Below are 27,929 nucleotides of genomic sequence, written 5' to 3' on the forward strand. Positions count from 1 at the left end.
TAACAAAAATAAAACATTAGGCGAAAGGTAGTTCTATGACCTTGCATTATCTTGGGGTGAAAATATCAAATGATCTTGACCTGGGAATAGAGGGATGAATTGGAAAAATAACAAGGTCAGCCTAAGTCACCGATATGAGTACTATACCCATGCACTGATTTGGGCTCAAAAGGTCAAGTGACCTTGAAAGTATTCTCCAGGGAAGCAGGTAAATAATGCAAAAAAAACTTGAATTTTTGAAAATGTGAAAAGCTGTCCTTCAATCACCTAGATTACAACAACCTTTCACTGACTCAATTTTGTTTATAACAAAAATCATTACTATTAAGGATGGAATAAAATGTTAAAAAGTTAAAATTGTATAGAATAGTTAATGCATCTCTGACATTTTTGAGAGAATAGTTTGTTTAAAAAAAATAGAGCAGCCTACACCTATTTCAAAGTACATGCTCCTTTGAACAATATAGTTTGTTCATGAATTACTCTGACACAAAATGGCCGACAAATGATGACGCGCGGTAGACACAGAGAGAGAACGGAACAGTGAGATAGACGCCTTCTTAACCGCCCAAGTCATATTTTCCCATTTTAAAGGCAATACAAAAACAAAAAAATATGCTGATTTAAAAAATAATTAATTTGCTAACAATTTTATTAATTGTTGTAAAACATATTTATTAAAGAGACGTTACATAAATTTAAATTATATCTGAGATCTGGCGCCCTCACTCGCTGCCACGCCTACCTCCTACCAACAGGCGTATATGCGGAAGTTCCACTTCCGTTCTGTTAGTTGTCCTCCAAGTTGAGAACTAATCGCCTCGCCTCGTTTCGCGTCTCCTTCGAGCACCGATAGAGAGCGACTTCGCAAGGGAAGGTAACCCGGCACGGCGCATCATAATCGGTGAGAATTCCATGATCGTGTTGCGCTTCCTCGGCCGTTAGGACTTTGAATTACTTTGACTATTAATGTATTTCATAGATTTTTATGTGAGTGTCCCATTGTGCGAGAGAAGGCAAAGAAAAATCAAATTGTTTGTTCAATTTTTGTGTGTGTAGTTTAAAGGGCTTGTTAAATTGGACTAAATCCAAGTACAAATAATCGAAAAGTAATTTGTCTCATGACTCTTAAGGGTGTGGTTGAATTTGCTTGGGCTGATGAGAAAATGAACAAATAACTTTTTAATTTTAATGTGATTAGAAGGACATCAGTGTGGTTATATTTTGATGCAAATATTCTTACACGTGGGGGACACCTGGAACATTGTATAAATGGTTTTAGACTAGATCCAGTTCCTCAAATCCAGTTTGAAGCCACTATCTGTTTTATTTTGTCTATTTGTTTTTATGATATAGTTATGTAAATATTTAAGTTATCAATCTGTCCTTTGTATTTGTAGTTTTCTTATGTGTGGTTACTACATTGATTTAAATCAGGGGTCATAGACCTTTTTAACTGAGAGCCTAAAAAAGTCATATTTAAAAATGTTATTCCACAAGTGCCCATTGTGTGTGCATGTAGGGGTGTGTGTACATACACAGGGTGGGCTAATAAAATGTGACCACTTTTTAATCATTCATTTTCTGAACCCCTTATCCTCACAAGGGTTGTGGGGTTGCTGGTCTGTGGGTTGTTTCGGGACTCTCCTTCAGGTATTCCCACAGGAAGTAGTCTGCGCGAGCAAGATTAAGAGAGTGGGCTGGGCATGGGTCTTGAACGCTATGTGGAAATGATGATGAGGAAATTCATTACAGTTTGTAGGAGAAAGCAGGGAGTCACCATGAATGCTGTCATTTACCAGTAAGATGGTGTAACTCTGCATTGCTCAAATGTTTCACTGGATTTCCTTAATGGGTATTTTACTGGAGATAGGCTCATTTCACGTCACATGGATAACCCATGGCCTTCCCACTCTGCTGATCTTTCTCCCGCAGACTACTTCCGGTGGGGATACGCAAAGGAGAGAGAACTAAAACAACCCCCAGACAGCATTTGTTAAAAAAAATGGACAATTACTCTTGAATTATGTGGCAAATTGATCCCATATTTCAAAGTGCGGGTTGTAATCCACAGAAAAGGAGTGTGGGTTGATTATGTCATTAATTATGAAACTGAACATTCATTATACAGGTTGTTTGCCTCCTTGTGCTCTGCGATTGGCTGGCGACCAATTCAGGGTGTGCCCTACCTGGCTAGGATCACCACCTGTGACCCTTGTGAGGATAAGTAGTATGGGGAAAATGAATGAATTTAATATACACGGTAGTTATGTATACTGCATTTGATGTAATTTGTATTTATTGGCTGTAGTTTATTTATTTTTTAGGTTTATGTTAGTGATGTCCCTGATTCAGTCACATCATTTTCATCAAATCACAATATGCTTTGTAATAAAAATTCAGGTGATCGTGATTCCAACTCCGGTGTAAAAATACGTGTTTGGGACAACTCTATTTTCTCTTGTTAAACTTGTGTGCACTTGTGAATACGTCACCAATTGGTGAATTACCAAAACGTCAAACTTGCACTAACCAGATTGTCGACTTGAATTATGTATTGTAAATCCAACCTCAGACTTGCTGATCACGTCTCTTTAATACACAGTGATGAATATATATATAATTTGACTCAATGGAATTTTAACTTAAACTTAAACTAAATTAAAGGCTCTCATAAGTTCAGGTCTAATAGACAGCATGTATTACTGCTAAAACGGTCATTTGTCAGGGTGTAGTCTAACAAGGTCAGGTCGGGCTGTTGATCGATGAAATGAAATGTAATACTCATTCTGTATTCATCCAAAGTGCGTAACAGTGGTAAATAGAATGTGAACTGAACTCTGCTCCTAAGGACATAATTACTGAGGCTGAATTGCCATCAGACATGTTCTGGAATGCGCATGAGGTGTGACATCAGTCACCGAAACTGACAAAGATGTCAGCACTTTGGAACGGTAATTGTACTAACACAGATGCAAATGTGACACTTTGTAGTATTTGTGGTTTGAGATCATAGCTTGTGAAAGTTATATAGATCCAGCACTGTATCAAGAGTATATTGAGTCATTGAAAAACTTTTAAAGTGATACAACATAAGTCCATCTGTTTGCGCTGTGTATGAGATTTTTATTGCAAATTCCATAGAGGAGAGGAGGATATTGACAAAGGAGGATGTTCACATGTCGAAATGGGATGAGTTTTTCTTGATGAGGTCATCAAATGAAGACGTCAACTAAACCATGGTGTCACAATTTTGTTACAAATGGCTGTCTGTATGGAAGAATTGTTACTATAATCTAAAATGTTGAATAATTTAACAAAAAGTAGGACTGTATTTTCCGCACTATAAGGCGCACCGCAGTATACAGCGCAGTAGTGGTGATAGTCGTAGTAGTGGTAGTAGTAGGGGATTGTTTTATACGTTCAATAGATGACGCTATGGTGGTAGTAGGGGGTTGTTTTATACATCCACTAGGAGTAGTCGTAGTGGAAGTTAGGGGTTGTGTTATACATCAATTAGATGGAGCTGTGCTAAAGGGAATTTCATACAATGATTAACAAATATTGATCCATATATAATGGACATCGGATTATAAGAAGCACTGAAGTTTTAGTTGTGCCTTATCGTCTGGAAAATACTGTAATCCCTCGATTATCGAGAATTCACTACTTTGTGATTTTTTTCCGCTATTAATTATTATTATTATTTTTTTGAAGTTCATAAAAATGTGAAAATCCACGCTGAAACTCGTAAATGGAAGCCACTCTTGCCACAGGACTCCACACTGAAATAAAAAAAGTTATAATACGGGTGAGCCTTCTTCACGATTTTTCGATTATCGCGGCCATGTCTGGTCTACATTAATATTTGAGAGATTATTGTACTATATAGAGTAGGAAAGAACTGTAGGAGTCATTTTGATGTGTTAGACAGAAGGAATTGTTTTAATCTCTGCTAGATAAGGCTGAAGTGGAGAAAAGCTAGAAAAGTGAAGTGAAATTCTCCCGGCTCTGATACTTGTTGAGTGCAGCCGTTATACTTAACGCTGTGTTCCTGCATATACAATAAAAAAGGTGTGTCTGCTCAAGTCTGTGCATGATATTGTCAGTGGTTGCACAACAAGTTGTGATGTCAGTGCATTTTCTTTTATGTTCTCCATATTAGGGAGTATGTGAGGCTACATGGGCTTGGTGCAATTAAACAGATCTGATTTTCCGCAATCTACTTCTTATTCAAGATGTCAAGTCATTTTCAAATGTAATTTGATGTGTGATATGTGTAATTTGTTAGCACTGGTGCCACATGTGGAAAATACAATAAATAATACCACACAAAACATGTATTTTTGATCAACAATAAGCGAATCTGATGGACGTTTTTTAAGCCTCTTTCCATCTCCTCCCAAAAGCGTTTTTGATAAAACCTCCATGTCCTCATATAAGAGTTAGTAAAAGGTTTTTTTGGTCTTTGCCAAAATGAACTGAAGTGTACTGTCAGGGACCGCATTATTATAATTCTTATGACGTGTTGCACTGTCCTTTCTCTTCACATATTTTCCGTTTTCTCCAACGATTCCGACAAGTTATTTGTTTCCAAAGTTTTTTGCCTTAACGTTAGCACTTTTAACAAGTGCAACAGATTCCATGCATTTAAGACACATTGGCCTTGTAAAACTCTCAAAATGAAAACATAAGTTTCACTCCACATGAGCGTGGTTTTCGGAATCCACTTTTCTCATTAAAGATGAAGTCATAATTCAATCGAGCCTCTTACTGCATGTAACATGAAAACAGTACAACCGTTGTCACTGCCTTGGAAGTCTGTCCATGTGGGCTCCAACTCTAAAGACTAAAAAATATTAAATGTTTTTTTCTTTAAATAATTTAATAAAAAAATGATGGTTCCGATATAAGGGTGTCGGGGTCCGGTTTGGGAACGTGGCCCGATAGTTGGACCACTACCCTCACAGCCTGTGGTATGTTAATGATGTTAAAGATAATGTGGAAAATCTGGATCCAGTTAATAATGTGAATTAGGATGTTTAACTGTTTTAATCTGTGTGAAACACAACCCTGGCATTAAGCTAGAATGAAATGTTCCATTTGGGGATATTATTTAACCTTGGCAATTGTCTTTGAGGACCACTCATTTATTTGGGCATGGGGTGAACACATTTGACTTTACAAGCTAATGGAAAGCCTGGATTTTTATTCAAATTGTATACTTCAATTGTGTGTTTTAGGTGAATCATGAGCAGCAACTACAGCGTCACCCTGGCTGGTTCGGCTCCATGGGGCTTCAGACTACAGGGGGGGAAGGACTTTGGTGTCCCGCTCACTATTTCGCGGGTGAGTGGTGAATAAGCCTTCTCTGTAACCTACTTGGCATGTCTCAACCACCTTCACCTGTGTCTGTGTGACATAGAGGCCCCATCAGGGCTGAGTAATCGTGAGGTATATTACAAAAAATATATATACTGTAGTGTGCAACATTTTTCTATTAACACTAGTGAAACAAACTTTGCAGAACAAAGAAAATGTCAAGTAAAAATATAAAAGTCAAGAAAATGACAATCAAGAGCGCTCAATTTAACAATGCAATTTCAATTGCATGATTTCTTATATATATTAAAATAATCCAGAGATGTTTTGCAAAACCTTTTACAGTGTATATTTATATTTAGAAAAGTGAAACAAACTTTGGAGGACAAAGCGAGCGTAAAAGTCAAGAAAATCACAATCAATATAGACCAATTTACCACGTTAGACTATTTGTCTAGTATAAGTTTATTTGTGAAAACCACATTTTTAAACGTAATTGGTTCACAACTTTATTTTGTGTTGCACAACTGATTTGCCAAAAATGGTTTTGGCTAATAACATCTTTGTGAGACATTTGGATGTGGTATTTTTCCCTCTTTAATACATTTCCTCAGTATCGGATCCAGACTGTATCAGCAGATCCACAAATTCGGGTGAATCGGACTCGACTCGCAGGTAAAAATATGTCATCGAGACATCCCTAGAAAGAAGACTTAAAGTTGTACCTTGACTTATTAGTGACCAACCAATGACTGAACTAGTTAATTGAATTCTGAGATGACTGCAGGTTGGTGACAAAGTGTAAGTGACGCTATTTTGCATGTCAGCTTTTGTTGTGCATCCCTATAAGTAACAAAGGAGCCATTCATACCCAATGTATGTGTATGAGATCGCGTCAGTGTGTGCGGTCATAAGTAACATTTCATAGCTGACAAGATTGACAACACTTGAATGAGGATATTTACAGCTGTTTTTGGTTTACTCCCCTTTTTATTTTCACCTACGAGTGGATGCCATTATGCAGCCGAGAAAAAAAAGTACTACATCTTCTCGGCCTTGGTCACATCTGAGATTAGTGACTGTTTATTTGATGCTGGTAGGATCAGTTACAAGTTCAAGATTGTTCATCTTTCGGGAAATTCATACCATCTGCATGAGTGCAAAGTTGCCCACATGACTCGCGCGTGCTGGTTTTGTAGCCTAGCCCATTTATGCCCTGCTTACACCGTGATACAATTGGAATGCCTGACATTAGTTTGTCGCTACTGTGTAAGTCTGTGTACTAGGATTGTTGTCATCAATGCGGGACTATAAATACATTCAGACGTGTGGCTTTATGGTGTATGGTTGGCCATTAGAGTTTCTACTATGCAGTGGATATAAATGGCATGTAGAAGACTCATAAAGGTTTTATGAGTTGTCAAGAGTTTGACTCCAGTTGTAATGTTTACTGGGAATCGCTAGGTCATGTATTACCAGGAGGCTGAAATCAAAGTCACTTAGCTGAGGTGCAAGGGTGTGAAGCTGGTGTCCAATATGTTGAACATTTGACTTAAAAAAAAGGTAATTTGTTGAAATGTTTAACTTTCAGACTATTTCTACTCCTTTAAACTTTTTTTTTTTGCTTCTGGTTAATGTCATTAGGTAGAATTTTCAGTCTGTCATTTTTTTCCTAGGGAAGAGACCACCTCTTGGTTTTTCATATCTGAAATACTATCCCCACATGAGACATTACAAGAATGCAAACCAATTTTAGGAGTTATTTTTCTAAATTTCCTGGAGGATTTTTAACCTGACGTTTGTGGTTGCCAACTGATATTTAAAAGTGAACTTTTACATTGAAGGACATGTCATTGGTGGTGTAAAGCAGAGCTTATCATTTATTTTCCATTATGTCACCTCGACGTAGAGGAAAATATCCCACGCCCCTCAATCTCCTTTGTGACTAATGATAGTTTCTTTACTCAAATTTTCATTAAAGTTTTTTTGTACAGAAATGTGGTTGATGCAGGAGGAAAAACTCAACTAATGTCTGTAGGTGATACTTTAATTTATTGGGCCTCTGGTCATGCTTACCTCATCTCCCATCATAGTCACAGGAAGCCACACACTACATATGCGTCGTCATATTCTTTGGTATTCCTAGGTTTTTCCTTTTTGGGACTGGTTTTACCGCTCCCTCGCGCTGACTGTATGCCTGTCTTTCCTCTTTTCCTTCCTCTCTTTCTTTCCCTGTAAAATATTGTCATGTTGTCTCTTGAGAGTTAATTTATTGCTTTGTGATGTGTTTATGCATGCTTGGTCCATTAAAACCCTTGCTAATAGTATGTTTGCACCAAAAACTCTTCTGAGTACAGATTTATTTTTACTTTTATGCTCTTTGTTATGCAGTTTCTCACGCTACTGTAAATATATAGTATAAAATGTACTGTATCTGATATACCTATGGATGATTTGAATTTCTTTAAGAAATGCAACGTGAATTGAATTTCTTCAATGCATTATATATTGTTGGACATTTTCCCTTTGTTCTGTAAAGGTTGTTTCACTAGTGTAAATATTTAGAATATTTTTGCAATATACTTTAGGGTAGGTTAGAACTTTATTTCATCCCGTATTTGGTAAATTTCTTAGTCGAGTAGCAAGACAAACACAAGACACACAAGACATTGTAGACCTAGGTAAAAAAGTAAAAAAAAAACTTAGGAATACCTTGTTGTTTGTACTCTGATCGCTGTCAGATTTCCCAGTCAAAATGGACTGGAAGTCAATCACCGTCAGTGGCAGCCAATTAGATAATACTTGGAAAATACAGTTAATGTATTGGTAAACCTGATTTTTTTCTTGACTTCCCAATTGCGATCCTCTGAATATGATGCTATTGTGTCCAATTTCCGATCACATGATTGGATCTGGGACATCTGTAGTCAAAAATTCAAGTGGAAGACACTTTCAACTTAAGCTTTTATGGCTGCAACATGTTCCAGATTGGCTAGTCTTTCAATGGAACTCCAAGTGCCTCAGCCCTTTCATATCCAGTGAGTTTCTTCTTGTCGAACTACAAAGTGTTCAGTGTTCAAGCGTGATCACGCTGCCTTTGTGTTGTTTTGTTTGTGTTGTCATGGCAATTTTACTAAGCACTCCTGTTAAAGCCGGCTAGGCACCATAGCTTCCCGAGGGCCTCATTGAAGTAGTAAGAGGCTGCCGTCGAACCATGACAACCGTCTGTTAACCCTCTTTTTAAGATCTTAATTGGGATGTTTGAATGCTGGAGTATTTGGGGTGTCCTCTATTGTTGTTTTGATCTTCTTCATTAACGTGATTAACAGCCTGTGCAGGAAAGTAATGGTCTGGGAGTACCAAATAATTGGTGCTATGCTGGTAGATTGACATGTCCAGTACAGATGATCCACATATTTGTTCCCATTGGGATTGAAAAATGTACTGGTACAAACACACGTTTTGGATTGAATGGTGAGTAAATAACATATCAAATTGTAAAAGACTATCTGGAAATATTACATGCATTTTTACACAACATCAATATAGAGTTTGTGAATGTATCCCGTTATGTTCTCAAATATTCTTTTTTTAAAAATCAATTTCAGTCAAATGGACTGAGGTTCTAGTTTTGACGTCACGCTGTCACGACAGCAACCAGGTGGTAATAGTTGTTTAATTCTATAGGTGTTTTGATAGTTTTCTTTTGCTAATGGCCAGATTTTATGTCTCTAGCAGATGCTGTAATTTTACATCTGACTGTCAGTCTTTTCCAATGGCCGACAGTGACATTATGGCCTTAATCTTTGTACCACATATATCCAGATTTAATAAAAAGATATGAAGGAAACCTCATATATTTCACCTAGCCCTGACCGACAATGTCCTTTTCCGATCGAGTCAGCAATCATATGATCGGACATCCTTTGAATTTTTTTTAATGTGCGTGTATGTGAATCAGATTATAATCTTCCTCAAAAAACGTCTCGACCACTGAGCTAATCGGGAGAATAATCGATTTTAAAAAAACATCCTCTGTGTATTCTATCTTGCAAACAAAAAGTAAAAACATGCAGAGTTAATCTTCTGATGCTTGCTGAACTGATGTTTGAAATGCTAATGCGTTCTCTGATATAACTCTCTTGTTTCCCTACAATTATTTTCAAGACATTCCAAACAGTCTGTTCCAGCTATCATCTTTTCTCCAGCTTTGAAAATATAATCCACTCCACAAGTGGGAATCAGTTGTGATACGCAATTGATCTAGACTTTTCGAAACCTTAAAGCCCAATGAATCCGTCTACCAATACTAACAAGCAGTATACAACTGTTCTGCCAAGTAGATATGTACTATGTACTTGATATTAAAGTAGGAATCCAAATCATCAAACCTATTTTGGCACCAGTTATATTAGAAATTTTTGGTTATCGAAATTTCACGCCAGTTTCATTATTCTTCTCCCTCTTCAAAACTGAATAGATTAAACCAGTATGAATCAAAGCCAGATTGTTAAAAAAAATCCCTCACCCGCTAGAGTGGGTTCATTACAACCACATTTCCAGTTTATTTGTCTTTTCTTTCTTGTTGAAAGCTATGACTGATTTCATATGCCAGTAACAATTATTTGTTTTGGACAGACTGTAAGATGCTGGCAAAACACAGTTCATCATATTAAACTCAGACAACCACATAGAAAGCACTTCACATTCAGAGTACATTACAGACATTTTCTTAGCGTGCCTGCAAATAGTTTGCTTGGGGATTTACCATATATAGCTCTTCATATTAATGATACTTCTTGGTTCCCGACTAGGAGAGAGTTCTTTGTCATTCCCATTAGGTTAGCAACCCACAAGTCAATGCTGGGAGTTCAGACAAAGAATCCAGTCCTCCAATCGTCTGAGCATTCAGCAATCTTTCAGCAGCTTCTCTGGGGCCCCCTACCATTAAATTTCTTGGGAATTTCAGGGAACTGCTGCCAGTGTGTCCGGAGGTGATTTTTCACAATACACCACAGTGCAAAAAGCTGTTTTATTGCACGTCAAGTGAGTCAGGACAGACGGTGTAAAAGCCGTTAAGAGAGTCTGAACCCTGCGTCAGCTTAAACATTCTTCTTCCCGGTTATTACGTAAGACTTTTCAACTTATGGTGGCTTCATTGGAGGTTTTCAAGAGATCTAGAACAGTCCATTTCCAGTTACACGCTACCAAGAGATCCCACCAAGCATGACTCCAAAGAAGCAACTCACTGAGTTTTGGCTTCCACCTTTGTCACTTCCTCATTCCTTCCATTTTGCTTTCCCATATTTGGGCTATTTAAGGCTTTTATAAATTAGAACCCAAAGGCACATAGACCCTCCCACCACCCCCAGCCACACACACATGAAATTCCTTTTTTAGACTAGTGGTAACAATTACGCTATCTTAGATGAATGTCCCCACATTTTCCTCTTTTTTATATAAGTGCTATCAATTACACCATCTCAGATGAATACTGAGGAAGAGAAAACTCGTGAATTTGTTTAATAAGATAATTGATGATAATTCAGGAAAGAACAACACACCAAATCCCCCCAAAATGTAAATATTCTCCGAATAGCCTTAATTCCTAAATTCGTTGCTTATGTATATAAGAATATCAAAAATGCTTCCCTGGAGATAATAGTAGACTCATTTGTTAGTTTTGTGCTCTTTGCACTGGGCATATTTGTTAGAGAAAATATTTGTAATAGTTCCTCATTTTCAGTTAAGTGCACTAATGAGCCAAACTGAAAGTATTTTATGAGCAAACTCTTCTTTCTGGATCAAATCTTACTGTCATACAATCTACCAATAGTACCTTAGCGATCGACTTATTGAGCACTCCTGCTCTACACATTGCCAGTAGGAGAAACAAATACAATCTGTTAGATTGAATTTTTAAATGGGGTACACTGTTATACCACTTTTCTGCTTCATTTGAGACCAATCTGTTAAAAATAAAAGTTGAAAATTGGGTATTTTCCAACATCCACACTTTGGCTGATGGTAAAACACAGATTGGGGTTTGCAAATCTTAAGGAACTGTAACATTAGTGGCTAGTACTTAGCTAGTCCTGCACGGGAGATGTTTAATTTCTAGAATTATATATTGTAGACAACTCTGGTGTATTTAAAAAAAAAACTTCTTTAAAGGGTCCTGTACTATATCAAGAATTTTTTTCTTACCCTGTGAAATTGTGAAGCACTTCACTAGTTTACACTCCAGAAATAAATTGCTGGCTTTCTTCTTGTACCACTTGCACGTACCCAGTTGAATTGGGGCCTGGAATATTTTCCACTTTTCAGGGCATAGAAAGATAAGCTTTCACACATGCATTTCCACACATGATTGTTGCATGGAAAGGCAAATAACGTTTCTCTTATTTCTGCATGTATCCCGGCAGCTGGCAGATGGAGGCAAAGCAGCCAAAGCCAAGATGAGTGTTGGAGACATTATCCTTGCCATAAATGGCATCTCCTCTGACACCATGAATCACCTTGAAGCCCAGAACAAGATTAAAACCTGTGTGAGCAATCTCAGCCTGACTCTACAGAGGTAATCAACACAATTTAATATAGTGGATAGTGAACTTTTTCTGGTTTCATGTTTTGGAATTATTTCTCCCCACTTGAGACAGGCCTGCCTATTATAGTCTTAAGTGATGTCAAAACAAATACTTCTGTATTGCTTTATAGCACTGACAAAAGTCATAACTTTTTTTAACAGTAATTCTAAATTATTAAAACCCATTTCCCAAAACCTTTCTGCATTTTCCCCGAACTCCAAACAAATCATGCGGTTGTTCCGCCTGAAGGGCACTTTGTAGCTTATTCATACTATATGTATATAATTAAATGCTTTCATTTTTTTGGACACCTGTGAGTCTCCTAAAATGGAAGTGGAAAAAAAGAAGTAATGCAAAATTAACTCATTGCATGCTATTGACAATAGATGTTCAATTCATTTAAACTGGCTGTAAATGCTCATTCAGTGTCATTGATGGCGTTCATTTGCACCTCGCATTTAAAATGGGTTGGACATCTTGTGCATCAATGGTGGCAAGTGTTGAGTGAAAGTCCGTTGATTGGTCACTTGCGTGCCCATCCAAATGGTCCAATTGGTAAATAATGGAAACAGAGGTAGAAATGTGACAACTCATTGAATTTGATAAACCTAGCACTACGTGACAATCAATGAGATACAAACAATGGCTTGTATCTCATTGAGGGTCCCAATTGGAAGAAAAGGCGACCTTATGTATGGGACGCTAAGGGTCATCTTCATGCTGAGACTATGGTTATTGGCAGTTTCGCTGATGATGATGCAAGCGGGGATGAGTTCTGTACATCGTTGTCTTTTCATGGTACTGAACTTTCTAATGTGTTCAAATCCACCCTTTGCAAGTAAGTTAACTTTTTGGGTCAAAAATGAAATGGTCCGGCCCACATGAGATCTAGTTGGGATGAATTTGGCCTGCAAACCAAACTGAATTTGATACCCCTGGTTTAGTGAGTTGTCTTGTGTTTTCGTACTTGGAGCGAGAAATTGTCCCACTCTTAATTTGCAGTGTACACAGAGGGAGTCTTAGCTTCATGTATGGCTCTGAATCTGTTGAAGTCGTCAGATCAGGTTTCAACTTTGGTTTGTCAAGTTATGCTGAGCACTTTGAGTGTGTATCTGCACTGTCCATTAGAAAGATAACCCTGAAAACAGGTAGCATGCCAAGTACTTATTCAATGCTGTAAAAAATGGAAATAAAATGAGGTAGGTTTGCATGGCATTTTGTTGTCTCAGCACATGGAAATAGAAAGGTGCCTTGTGACTTAATTGTTGTGACTGCATCTTAAAATATAGCCCAGTGTGTCAAAGGCAGGTAATCATCTACAGCCATTTGGTACATAATATTACAATCTACTCATTACGTTGCCAAAGTACAGGTTTAAAAATGTGTACACACTCTTAGGATATTTTTGTATGCTTTGGATTGTTGAATTTGAATGTTCTCATAGTCTTCTAAAAGAAAAAAAAAAACATTTTAAACTCTTATTTCTCCAACTCTGTGGTCAGATGTGATTTAGTATCTTTAGGATCAAAGTTAAAACTTTGGAGGGTTGAGAGAATATTTCAACAAAGTGCCAAAAGATGATTTATGCGAGTAAAGTTTAGTCCCGGGCCATAACTCTCATTTTAGTCAAGAGGTGTTTACCTTAGCTCATTCCCAAAGAGATCATGTAACTGCCCCTACTTTTAGGGTTCATTTTAATCTAAACACTTCTTTCTTTAAAAATAAAAAAGAACAAATACAAAATACAACTGGCTTGTAAGTAAAGACTTGGATTTTTGAGGAACTTTTATTACTCTTCTCTCTGGCTATCAGACCTTTTTAAAAAAAATGTGGGAAAGAAACAGATGACTTGTTGCATGACGTTAACAGTCTATGCGCAGTGCATAAAAACACCTGGGGGACCCCAAATTTCAGTGGAAATTTGTCATAAACTGAGGAATCAGGAGCTGGAGTTAGCCACACTTTTTTTTAAATGTCCCAAATGAATCCAAAACCTTTGCTGTAAATGCTAAGTCAAATCATAATCATTTACATGACAGTCCTAGAAATAACTGTTTTCATATAGAGAGAATACGGTATCACTGGCATTTAACCTTGAACGCAACCTTCTGATATGGTGACATTTTTTTACATCTCTCTCTGTTTGAACTGTGATCTGTAGTATGCTGTCCTGCAAGTATTGACTAAACACTAGTTGATGTGGTGTGAGCCACGTCTTTAAACTTAAATCAAGGCATGCAGCTGTGGGTTCAACATGCACACATATTCATGCAACATTACTGCAATGGCTTGGCCGCAATTACGACTGGGGGAGGGAGATCGCAGTCTAGTGATGCTTGAAGCCCCCACTGACTCCTGGGCGCCTCTGCTACATGTGGCGTAGCGGTCGGAAGACAAGAATGAGCGGATAGGAGCGTGTCCAATAATGGGACATTCCACTTTTCAACTTGACCTATTCGTCAACCTGGCAGTTTTCTTTGCACTCACTCACACTGATCCCTGATACACATATACATTGAGTCATGTCAATGTCAATGGCTATGTTTACACAGATAAAATTTCTTTCTTCCGTTCAGTGTTCAGATCTAATTATTTTGAAATTCGCAGATGCACTAAATTTTTCGACAATAGCGGTAGAAGCCAGAGCGACTTCGGTGTCAAAACTATATTATTCTCTCCAATACTTCTTTAACGGTTAGTGTAATTTTGCATATATTTTACGTTTTTTGACCCTCAGGATTTGCAACAATTGTAAGATCTTTTAATATCTCAAGCATCGTCTTAATTTATCCAATACAGACCAGTTCAGTCTTGTGCCCGCTCTAGTCTAGCTGGGATAGACTCCAGCACCCCCCGCCACCCTTGTAAGCGGTATGGAAAATAATTGGGTTTCATCCACGCTGATTGGATTATTATTCGACATAAACCATATCTCGTTCGCATTAGAATCTTGATGGGAATGGGCTTGATCGGTTTACAATATTCCGAATAGGGTGTGTACATGAAGCGTTTTTATTTGGATCAGGCATTTCATCTGAATAAATGGCTCCATGTAAACACAACCATTTTCTAGATTGAATCCATGTGGATGTGCCACTCTGGGCTGCTAATTTCACATACCATCATTTTCCTACTGGAATGTGCTGTTTTCTTTGACCCAACATGTGTTGAACACTGGAAAATGGAGGTACACATACAAAAGATAAACATCTGGCCTTAGGGATTGAGTTTTCCGATAAGCCATTGTTGCAACGGAAATGCATGCGATTGTTGACCATTTCCACAATGCAGCAGGGTGGGAGGAGGATTTTAGTGTAGGTTTAAGGAACTAGCCTTGCCTGTTTGGTATTTTGTGAGTTTGGGTAGCCAAAGAATTGCTCATTTGGTTTTAACTGACACAAAAAGTGCTTTTTTTTTTAAATTCCCAATGTAGAATTTGCTTGTGGATTTTCCAAGCAACCTTTCAGTGTATTTTTTTATTACCCCATCCATGACTGTATTATTCTGACAGGTGTATTTTGTGTTTTGAACCTGAAAGGAAGGATTCTCTTCATGTGTTTTTGTTTCTGTCTTTTCAGAGCTTCAAGTGCTGCCAAAGGAGGGTCTAAGGTATGCTGTCAAATATTAGCTTGACTTGAACTTCATGGCATGTAAACGTGCTCTTCTGACTAAATGTTTGTGTTCTTTGCATGCTCAACTGACCCGGAGGGCCCATATTATATTATGTCACAAGCATATGTTTTTTTTTCTCTTTATATCATTCTTTAAAAGTGGTCCTGGTTCCCGATCATGTCTTTGGTTGAGGAACTCACAACCGCAGTTACAGAACCAAACAGATAAAATGTTTATTTTGTCAATTTCACAAACCAGAATCAGCAAAACCAACTTAAAAAAAATTACTAAGTCACATGATCCTATGTCCCTTTTTGAAATATGGTCCCACCTTGTTTGAATTGATGGAATGCTCCTTTACATCCATTTCAGTTTTGTGTGTTTGAGTGTGCCGCATGCTTTGTCCCTCCACCTCCAATGCAGGTTGAACCTCAAGAAATCATTAAGCCTGTTCCAATCACCCATGCCCCTCCGAGCAGCACATACACAAAGCCGTCAAGCCAGCCCACCCTTGCGTACAACAAAACAGCCCTGCCATTTGGAGGCGACAGAGGTTCGCCGGCACTTTCCTCCTCCCCGGCGGCCCCCAAAGTGGTCTTCATTCCCTCTGAATCATCGGCTTTCACGCCAGCTCAAGCTCTGTCTCAACCTTCGCACCCTCCGTTCCCCCTCAAGTCAAACCTCAACTCCACAGATTCGCCTTTGGCTCCCCAATCTAGTCTTTCTCGCTCTACCATTAGCTCCCCGTCCTCCTCTTCATCCAACTCCTCTTCCCCAGCAAGAGTGACGGCCCCCTCCTCTCAACCCTCCGTGCCACATTCGTCAGTCTATAACTCACCCATCAATCTGTACTCCAACAACAACGCCTGCGAGGTAGCCGTTGGACAGAGGCGTGGGCTGGAGAGCCAGGGGTTAACGGAACACTTCAATGGGTAAGTATTTTCAGGCAAACTGTCGTTATGTGTATACAAGGACATCTACGGGTGTAGTTGAGTAAACCATTGTACCCTTAGACTTTCTCATTCAACTGAATATGGGAAAGTCTCAAAACATGACCATGGGCGTACACAAATTCGGCTTCACAGTCCAAATGGTTCATTTTCCAAAAGTTAGTCATCTCCAGTACACGCCAAACTTAAAAAGCAATCACAACTTGCGGTTCATGTATTCTGGTCACGTGAATCATAAAAAATGGTATAAGAGCTTGAAAATGTATACCCTGCTTAAATATACTTGAGCCAGCGGTTTCAGAGGCAGATGTCGTTCGCTGAGGCCCCATATTAGGCTACCAGAGAAAATGAGATGTTCCACTCCTTTTTTGTCAAGGATCGGCAATTATTTCTAGTCAGGGGCGTTTGGGAGCCACGGCCCATTTTGACGTCACATCTGTTGGATGTAAATATTCATTCATGTTGTAACTAACTGTAGAAAAAGACTCGAGAGGCAGTCTTTTTGTTCAGGTCTTATCTCTGGCATGGTAGCTTGCAGGCTTAATGAACACTATTTTATTAGGTCACATGATAAAGCAGGAACTTTCACATACAAGGATCAGATTACCTACAATTAGCCAAAAGTCCCCCACAAACATATGACTTGAGTGCACAATAACTCCAAAAATCTCCATATAACCCCTTCACACAATGCTTCTATAATGATATTTATTTTTAAAGTCCAGATCACCTGTTGCTGCATGTGTGCATGTTTTTGTGGAATTTGTTTTGTACACACACTTTCTCAGAAAGGCCTTTTCCCCATATGTAGTATTTGTACCCCAAACTGGTTTGTCTTTCCCAAATTTGTCCTTTCTTTCCCCACAGGTGGGAGGCGATTCAGATAAGTTAGTCCCATAAATGATGCCTTGTCTCCTACAGTAACCTAATTTTGCAGTGGTTAATGATTAACAGCAGCATGCCTGCACTATTTTTGTTTGCTCTCACTTGGCAATCTACCCATATTTTCGGACTGGCGTGTTTTCTGATTATTAAAAGTTTATAACGGATAGGTAAAGCTCACTTGTAGATTTTAGCTTATGTCATCTTAAATGGCCAACACACTATGTCAGACTTCTTTTCTTGGAAAATTGTAACTGAATTGCGTGAGATTATTTGAATGTTTACATCCTCTGACAAAAAAAAAGAATTAAGGACATAATATACATTTTTCATAGGGTCGCTTGATCAGTTGTCACCAACATTTATGTGCAGATATCTACTCGTATCTACTTAAACCTCTGAAAAAGTCACAACATATGAAAGATTAGATTTTTCCTTATCTTGATCACCACGCCCATTGGCTCCGAAACTGCATGCGTGAGTCATCCTGTCATATTTTGATAATATCAGACTTAATAAAATACATGCTGTGATTCATTTAAATAATTACTCAAATGAATGCTAAATATTTGTTTGAACATTGATTCCAATAAATTAAGTTAATACATTAAAACATGGATACTGGTAAATCGGTTATTTTTCAGGGACATATTCTCCATGAGAGTGCAGTACACACACGTGAGATAACTTGTCATTACAGTGAAGCATACAAAAAAATCTCTCTTTTTTATTCAGGGCTCACACATTAAAAGTAGCCAGACATAGCTTTGGTTAATTAAACCCAGACCTGATGATGGGAGCTTTTAATAAAGCGTGTGGGTGAGCGTGTAAACACTTAATAATCTAAAATGCATGTCTTGAGGGGGAAATTCACGCAAATACAGGTAGAACGTGCCAACTTCACAAAGAGGCTAGAAAAAAATCGCCATTGCCTGGGACATGTGCTAAATATAAATTGACTTATAGGTGAAACAGATGTTGAAACTACTTTAATAAAAATGAACAAGATCAACTTTTGATTGAACACATTTTCCCTTTTTGTGGCGGGGTGCATAACACTTAAATAGGCCACAAAATCAAGTTTGGGTTATTAAAACCTGTACATAGGCTGTAAATGGAATGCCACTTCACTGATTTTAATTATTACCAGTGCAGTTAGTAGAGTGAGCACTTATTGCAGCTTGTTCACCATTTCACATAAACAGTAAGTGAAATAAAAACAGCCACTGACCTGCTATAAATGTTTAATAAACACAGGAACGAGTCAGACTTGAACCACGCAGCTGCACTGAATGAAGCCAGCAAGAAACGACTAATTGAGGGCACTGAAGACTGGCACCCGAGGACCGGGACCTCCCAGTCTCGTTCCTTCCGGATCCTGGCCCAGCTCACGGGCACCGAAAACGGTGAGTAGATGCTGTTTTTTTTCACCCAAGTATAGAAATCTATACTCTCTAGCCACAGTTCTCACCGTTTCTTATGCATAAGCCCACAATTAATACACAATAAATGTTCATGGTTTATGGAATTTTCTGTTTAGGAAATTTGTTCAACTTACATGTTTCTGCTCCATGCTTATTTCTATCATTTAAAGGCAAATAACATTGAACTTTTTTATGATTTGGTCAATTTACAATGGCATAAATTTATACTTGTGTTGGAATGTATTCTATTTTCTCATTAAACAAAACTACAGTAATGATTACACTTAATAAAATATTTGTTTAAACAAAATCTACATAGTACCATCTATATTAACGCTATGTATATATTTATATTTCATACCTTATTCTCTTTGCAGAGGAATCTCCAGAAAACAATGGGAGGAAGTAAGTGTCTCTTTCTTTGTCTAATCACAAATTTATGATCAAGCCAAGTGCATTTTGCTGAAATTCATTTATTAACTGTTGTTTAATTTAAATTCATTGTCAGCTTTTATTATCAAGTGCATCCCAGTAGAAGGAATCTTGGTTTAAGAATTTGAAAAACAAGATAATTACAGATTTCTTTTTGATTGTTTATCTATATTTCCAGGAAGTAAGCACGATTCCTGTCAGTTGCTATTTTTAATGCTAGAAGTGTTTTAACCAATCAAATGCGATAGTCCGCCATCGCTTATAATGTCAGATACTCCAAACGTTATTTTAGGCTATTGCAATAGCAATGTCGTTTGCATTCAAGTCATCAGTGTTGCTATCTGCTACTTGTATAATCATTCTCAGCACAGTTTTTGTCGTGCGCATCGACTGTCCACAGGCTTCCTGTGTCAGATACAAATACTCCAAACGTGAAGTTGACATTCCTGAATACATAAAAGTCAAGCGTCTTTGGATAGTGTAGACCAGGGGTGTCAGACTCTGGTTGGTTCGTGGGCCGCTTTAACGTCAACTCCATTTCATGTGGGCCGGACCCTTTTAGATATAATATTTAGATTTGTTTTTTATAAATGGATTAAAAGAACTGAATTAAAAGCCCTGAATATTCAATTTTTTATAGATCTAACACAATGTTTATTTTAGATATTTTTTGATTTTACAAAACAATTTCTGAACTAAAAACACAGAAAAAAAGGATTAAAAATTACAATTATTGATTTAAAAGGGGGAAAATCAGAAAATTTAATATACATCTATACTCTTCATTTTAATTTGATCCTAAAACAGAAAGTCAGCACTCATGATTTACACAAAATGATGCGGCGGGCCAGATTTGGCCCCCGGGCCGCCACTTTGACACATGTGGTGTAGACTTTAAAATGATGAAGGTTGATAGTGTTTTCCAAAAATATGACATTTTAGTTTTCTTTTTTAGAAGGGTGATTGTTTACTTGCTTTAATAATTTCGACTTGGAATTAAAATTCAGGATTTGGAATGTTTTTTGTAGCTGAGTGCCAGACCCAAGGCAGTAATTATAGGAAGTGGAATTGATAAAATCAGCATAGATCATTTGTTTTCATATCCAATAGCAAGCAAGAATCTCTCTGATGACATAAGCCCTTTCCTGTCCCTGTCTTGCCTCTGTTTTGCTTTCACTTGCTTCACTTTTCCAATCTTAGACTTCTCTTGTCTTTTATTTCTGTGTAATGGTGTGAATCAGGGCCAACAAATTGGACCCGGAAGTTGCAGAGCATAAGTACAACACGCTCAGGGATTGGCATCACGGCGTCTCTGCAAAGGTGCTTAACGTGTAGCAGTCAACATTTGCAATTTTCCTTGTTTATTTTCTTTATATTATATTGCATATAGACATGATACAATTGATATGATGGATTCTTCACCTTTCACAAAATGTCCGGATTGGCCAAATTTATTAATATGCATGAGAAATGCCAATTCCACATATTTTAAGGAAGGTGTATTTACCATAATGACTTCACAGAAAGAGCAGGTTGCATTGTGGAACTTGGAAGGGTCTTGTTTACAGTAAAGCGGAGCGCGTTGTATTTTTTTTGGCAGGAAAAATGTTAGCAGTGCTATTTTTCATTTGAAATGGGTGGAAAAGAAAAATAAACGAAATAAAGTGGGTAGTATTGGACTTGGAGGTCACAGAAGCAACCCAAAGATGTCCAAGGGATCATAGTTAATATAACTTTGGAAACCTCAGAAGGTTCCACAATGCAACGTATTTCCGGTCAAATAAGTTAATGTAAGGCCCTGTTCTTCCCTTTACACTTTCTGTTTCCTCTTGTTTGATATTTCTGAAAACTTTTTGTGTCTTCCTCTACTCTGCTTTGCATTAGAGCTAATCTAGCAACTCATGAATACATTTATTAAACACCCTTTTTCCTCTGTTGCTTCATCTTTTTTCCTTCTTCACTACTGCTCTATAGAGATAGTAAAATAAATGTAGAATCATGGTAGCTACAAACAACAGCTAAATACTGTCAATAGGAATTGCGCAAACTAAAATGAAGATTTTCTATGATGAAATTTCACATGGTCCACAAAGTCTGAATTCTTCTGCATCGTCAGAAGGTATTTCGGTTTGGCTTTAAATTATTGCCACAATTCCATAAGCGTAATGTGAAATGCAGTGTCGTATTTTCTGGACTATAAGTTGTACTTTTATTTTTCCATAGTTTATAAATATCTGTTGTGTAATAGGTTGACATGCTAGTGTCCTTAACATTGGTCTTTTGGGTAATAAATTAACCAATTCTGCCCCAAAATAGATTTGAATCTGAAAAAAAAAATCAACTTTGTTCTTTTCTTTTGCTCCAAAAGTAGTAGTAGCAGTAGTTGAGTGAAATTACTGTACAATCCTGTCTGTATGGAATTAGACATTCTTTCTAACAGCATTATATTTGTCAATTTGTGTCCATTGCGTCGTGCTACTCTGCCAGTTAGCATTCAGTCCCATCCAAAGGCATGCATTTCTCAGTGTCAAAAAAAGCCTGCAGCATTTCTGCATCACCACATCCTGCTTTATGTAACAAAGCCTAATTTTCCATACTATACAAAAAACAATAGCAATGTGTATTCTGTCTCTCGGTGAATGCCTATTCATTGTTTTTCCAGTTTCTGACAGCACAATTACGAATTGATTAATGTGGAATTTAATTCCCCAAAAAACAAAGATCCAAAATTGCACAAGGTCTTTGTTGGGGTCGAATCATGTAACGAGTCACTCAAAAGTTGAAGTTTTTAACCAATATTCCAAATGTTTGTTTACTACAAACACACCAGATGATTTGAACACAGCCACATTTCAGTTTCACGAGCCTGTGCCCATTTATGCAACTTCATTATTATTATTTTTTCTGTGATGGTAAAAAAAGTTTTTTTAAAGGATGTATCTTTAGTTCTCATTGGAGGTAAGGTTTGCATGCGTGTGCATAATCAGTTCAAAGTGTGTGTTTTTCCCCTAGTGATTCCATGGGTAAAACCAGTCCAGGTATACACACCTTACCTGCATCCAAAGCTACATCTCCAAGAAACAGCAACATCAAGGGAGCTCCCTCCAAGTTTGAGAGCCCTACAGCTCAAAACAAGCCCTCCTACCAAACCGGGGGTTCAGCAGGTACTTTAAAAAAATAGAATTTTATTTCATAACCTTTATTGTGGCAAGACATGTCTTTTATATTGGAACACTGATTCTTAAAGTGCGGTACCTGGGCTCCCTCTAGTGTTCCATGAAATAATTAGTGAATGGAACGCCAAACCAGAGAGACTTTAATAGATTTTGCTTGTCGCTCGTTCAGTGAAATTCTAGTTGCATAATCATACTAATTTTCTCAAGTGATGATGCTCGTATCTTGGAAAACTTGGGGTCAGAACCTCTTATCATGGACAAGACTAGACATAAAGATGGGAACACCAGATATTCATCCACAACATTGCTCTAGGAACCACGTATATATCATTTTCAGCTTCAATCAATATTTAAAGTATTTACTTTTCAATTTAAGGTCGCAATGTTCAAAATAATCATGTTATTTTAGGTCACTTGGATGAATGAATGAATAAATGTAGGTAGTCCTCTTTTTTTTTTTCTCGCCGACGGAGTGCCAGTTTTTTCCGAACAGATCAACTGTAAAGTTTCCAGAAGGTTTAATTTCCTGCACTAACCCATTTAAAGGTTCTATAAAAAGTCTGAGGTGTTCAAGAATGAGCTCAGATAATTGGATATCCTGCATATCACCACTTTTTTCTAAATACATTTATTTTGGCCGACCGACTCTCAGCAGACTTGGGTGGGGTTCATTAACCAGCATTAGTCAGCATTATGAAGTGAGCAACATGGTTTCCGTTCAGAGGCCTTTTGAATACTAGTGGCTCCTGAGCCAGGACATGCTATCCTACTTTGCCATTTCAACACGTGCTTGACTTGTCAACATGAAGTTGAGATTTCACACTTGCTCTCGCTTTCTCTTTCTCTCTTTTTTACCCTTTCATTCACTTTTTTCTCCTTACTTTCTTTTCTTTCACAGAAGGTAGGCGTCTTTAAATTGTCATTCATTGACCAATTCACAATTAGTGTCTTTATGATTTGACTGAATTTCATTTGCTTTATGAATGCCATTATTTCAGTGGAGAACAATGTATTTTAGATTACCATTTTAATCAATGTTGACATGTTTTCAACTACTTCACATGGTTAACATGTTTTATGGCAGACAGGGGGTACCCAAACTGTAGCTGCTGTGTCCAGTTATTATTGACACACAGCAAATAATGAATATTAGTGAATTTGACCTGCACAATTGACTTAAATTCAATCTACATTGCATGTTGCAGTTTTAACATTTGATTGTGCTAGTCACTTAAACAGCACCTCTCCATTAGCCAAAGTTTTAAAAGCGTGGTTCTTAACCTTGTTGGAGCTAACCTGATTCTGATTGTCTATTTAACAAATGAGAGTAGAAGAATTTCATGTTGGCCCTGGCAATAAGTGGGACACCCCAAGTGATGGACCCATTTAACATCTAACATGCCAAACCCATCACTTAGTCACCATCCCTCCACAAAGGATTACTTCTCCAGCTGTTTACTAATATTTATCCATCCCACTCCTGATTTTAGGTTTCCCTAAGGTTACCGGAGCCCCTTCGTTTGGCAAGATTACTAACCCCACTCCCAAAGCCCCAGAGCGTCCTGTGCCACAGCCGCACCCCCACGACCTCAACTCAGTGGTCCAGAGAGCCGAGCACATACCTGCTGGAACGCGCACCCCCATGTGCAACAAGTGCAATAACGTCATCAGGTATTTAGACATCCCTCTGGAAAAGTTAGAGAAATATCAAGAAAGATAGATGTCAAATCCCAACTCTAGTTTGCTCCTTCCAAGTAATATCGCTGCAACCTATAGCATTTTCCCAGCAAAGTCGAGGGACAACATCAATCATTTACAGCTAATTGAAGTTGAACTGAATCAAAAACATTTTAAAATAGATGGATTTTTTGAGGCGGTACGATAGTTACATGTTTAGCTGGTGTACTTCACAATTCCTAGCTCAAGGGTTCAATCCCCCTTCCTATAGGGTTTGCATGTACAGTAATACCTCATTATTATTCTTATATGTATGATATATATGATATGTAAATAACTGCCATGTAGGAACAGTGTTTTTATGGTGTCTTTTTGTTTTTATTTGGAGTTTAAAACCCTCTCTGTACGATTAGAGTAATACCTTGAAATACGAGCTTAATGCGTTCCGGGACCAAGCTCATATGTCAATGTACTCGTATCTCAAATCAATTTTTCCTATAGAAATGAACTTGTACAAATTGATTTGTTCCTACGCTCTGAAAAAAACACCAAAAACAGGATATTACAATGGAAAAACATTTTTTATTGGTTCTAATTCACCATCTACTCACAAAGTAACAAACACCTATCTAGTGGTTATGATCTTCAATACTAAAATGTGACATTACTCCGTACAGACAGACGACGCGGGCGAGAGAGAGTGAAAAGACAGCAGAGAGACTTGATGGATGCGCTCGTAACATAACATAAACTTTAAATTTAACTGTAATTATCTCCCGACTGTATACACTGCCTCCCTAGTGACCAGTAAAATACTCCAATTGTAACTTGTGACCCTGTTTTGCAAAAAGGATGATCATAAGTTACAGCCTTGTGACTTCATGCATGCCTAGAAGGATTCTTCCATAGCGTCCTAGAAAGAGTTTGGATTTGAAATTCATCTTTTGGTTTTCTGACACGTGTTGTGACATATCTGAAACTTCCTATTCCTGGGTTTCCTCAACAGGGGGCCCTTTCTCGTGGCCATGGGCATGTCCTGGCACCCTGAGGAGTTCAACTGTGCCCACTGCCACTCCTCTCTGACAGACCGTGGATTTGTGGAGGAGAAGGGACAGGTGTACTGCGAGCATTGCTACGAACAGTTCTTCGCACCCACCTGTGCCCGCTGTCAGCAGAAGATCCTGGGGGTGAGCGAGCGCTAAAGATATTATTTCACATAAACAAACACCGTAACATTAGGAATTTTTGTGCATATATTAGGGACAATGGTGGTAGAGGAGCCCACTGTCTTGAAATAAACAAATGTAAAGTTTACAGGAACTTTTGAGTCATATTGGCAGTTTATTAAAATACTTGTATGTAGGCTGCTTCTAAGGATACAGGCTTAAAGTTTTTTCGATAACAACATATACCAAAATTGGCGTGAGGGGACTTTTCTTGGATGTGTGCATGAGCCTTTAGTGCTGTTTTGCCTGCAGAAAGCTTTTTACATAGATTGCGTTTAGGTAGCGTAATGGACTCCTAATGGTATTTTTAAATGCATTGCAGAGAATGCACTTTTGCCCTACAGCAAGAGTGTTTAAGTGGCAGTGTGGGGCCAGGTCCAGGTCCGTGAAAGTAACTTGTGTGTCGACTTTGTATTTATAGCCAAATTCAAATGAAAATGAAAACAATTCTTAAATAAAAACATATTTAATGTTCCCCTTTTTAGAAAAAAAAATCAAATGTTCATTTTTGAAATCTCAAAACCATAATATTTCAGGGGTAAGGACATTCTCCATTGCTTTATCATTGATAAAATAAATTATTACATTATTTTTTAATGTAAATTAATAAATAAATAAAAGTATTTACTGTTTTTCCTTTTTTAATTCAAGAAAAGATTAAAAGATAAAATAAATGTATTGTTTTTTCCCCTTTTTCATTTTAAAGAAATGCAAATAAAACAAGAAAAATACGAGAGAATATTTCCTATTAAGAGGCTCATAAAAAGGACTTGGCAAAATCCAAATGATCTATTGACTATCAGAAAAGCAATCAATTCATTAACCGAGTAATTGTGACAGCCAAACCGGCCCTCCCAATGAAACCATAACTACGAGATGGCCCGCAAACAAATGAGTATGACACCATTGCCCTCCAGGTTTACTGTCATGACGGTCGTGTATTTATAATACAGTAATAATATCATATCTAAAAGTTGATGATGATGATTGCTGCATTGGGTTTTGATGGATTTGGCATTCCCTCTGTTCGCAGGAGATCATGAACGCCTTGAAGCAGACCTGGCACGTGTCCTGTTTTGTCTGCTCAGCCTGTCAGCAGCCAATCCGAGGGAATATGTTCCACATGGAAGATGGACAGCCATACTGTGAAATGGGTGCGTGAAGACTAACCCGCATATGGCATATGTCTGCTGTTGCATTTATTTATTTTTATTGTGTGTCACTATTTACTCTACAGACTACTACAAACTGTTTGGCACAAACTGCCATGGCTGTGACTTCCCCATTGAGGCAGGAGACAAGTTTTTGGAGGCCTTGGGATTTACCTGGCATGACACTTGCTTTGTGTGCACAGTAGGTTTCACTCACTTTGGGATTAGGCCCATCAGCCACACCCACACGGCCCAATTTATGTCACGCAAAACCCAATTTTCCACGCTCTGTTTGTTATTTCAATTCGATGAGTCCAAATTATCTATTTGACATAACTTACTGTATTTTTCGAACTGATAGTTACTGATAGTTACACTACGTTTTCTCTTGAGTTGAGAAACATGATGCGCCTAGTATTTATAAAAAAAACAGTTACACCCAATGTTCCCTCTAATTTGTTGTTTGTCTGGGCAGAAAGACAACCTCCCTGAGCACACTGAGTACCGGTGTGAGCAACTTATCATTGCTCGCTATGGGCACACACCAGTATCACACCTGCCATAAGCAGGTGTATGTCTACTACACATGAATGATTTAGTAATAATAAAATCTAATGATTAATATCTATGAATGGTCTGCCCGGCGGATGAGTGGTTCGCGCGTCAGCCTCACAGCTAATAAATAAATAAATGAATAAATTTAAAAAAAGATAGGGATTTTATTTTGTGCGCTCCATATGGTTTGCTGTGTGCTGAGAAGACGAGAGTAGTGCGCATGTGCGCAGCTTAGAGGGAACATTGGTTACACCTTTTCCACATCCCATCACTTCTCAGCCTTTACTGTGATTAACTACTGTATGACCTATTCATTTCCTGTTCGGGACCACTTATCGTCATGGGGCATCGCGGGGGTGCTGGAGCCTCGCTAACCATGGACAGGGTACACGTGTCACATTTGTCATGGAAGAGTTTATTTATCCTGCTCTTATATACTTTAGGAAAGACAAATATCATTTTGACAGGCACGTGTAAACTAAACTAGTATTTCCATACATGCATTGGAAAAATGGACTATATTATTTGTATCGCTTGATAGAAACGCATGTAAAGTCCCATTCATAGTCGTAAATAATCAACCATGACTAACCTTAACCCCAATTCTCTTCTCAGGTGTGCACTGCCAATTTGGAAGGTCAACCCTTCTTCTCCAAGAAGGACAAACCTTTGTGCAAGAAACATGCCCACAATGTCAATGTCTGATTCTCTCCTGCCACATTTTTCCAGCAATATCTTTATTCATATGGCCATCAAATGCTACGTACTTAAAGTTACTTTACATGCTTATCTATGCTGGTTGAATAATAACGGGTTCATTATTTTCCTTATCCTCTTTCTACGGATTTAAATGTGTTTTAGGAGTCTGTTCATCTTCGTTCACGGTTCTTTAGTTTTAGATCATATTCCACAGGGACTAATTTAATATTATTCAG

General features: G+C 37.9%; 1 protein-coding gene across 1 annotated transcript; it reads left to right on the plus strand.

Annotated features, from left to right (window-relative positions):
• The first annotated feature begins 747 nt into the window (after positions 1-747).
• On the plus strand, positions 748-27,895 carry pdlim5b (PDZ and LIM domain 5b). The gene is made up of 13 exons (XM_077621926.1): positions 748-904; positions 5,244-5,349; positions 11,748-11,899; positions 15,488-15,518; positions 15,945-16,453; positions 18,611-18,759; positions 19,155-19,182; positions 22,222-22,373; positions 23,876-24,056; positions 25,069-25,249; positions 26,322-26,442; positions 26,526-26,641; positions 27,610-27,895. Exons 2-13 carry the CDS (start codon positions 5,251-5,253, stop codon positions 27,697-27,699), a joined length of 1,809 nt encoding a protein of 602 aa, XP_077478052.1. The 5' UTR covers positions 748-904; positions 5,244-5,250; the 3' UTR covers positions 27,700-27,895.
• Positions 27,896-27,929: the final 34 nt, after the last annotated feature.

Source organism: Stigmatopora argus, chromosome 16, assembly GCF_051989625.1.
Source record: "Stigmatopora argus isolate UIUO_Sarg chromosome 16, RoL_Sarg_1.0, whole genome shotgun sequence".
Lineage (NCBI taxonomy): Eukaryota > Metazoa > Chordata > Actinopteri > Syngnathiformes > Syngnathidae > Stigmatopora > Stigmatopora argus.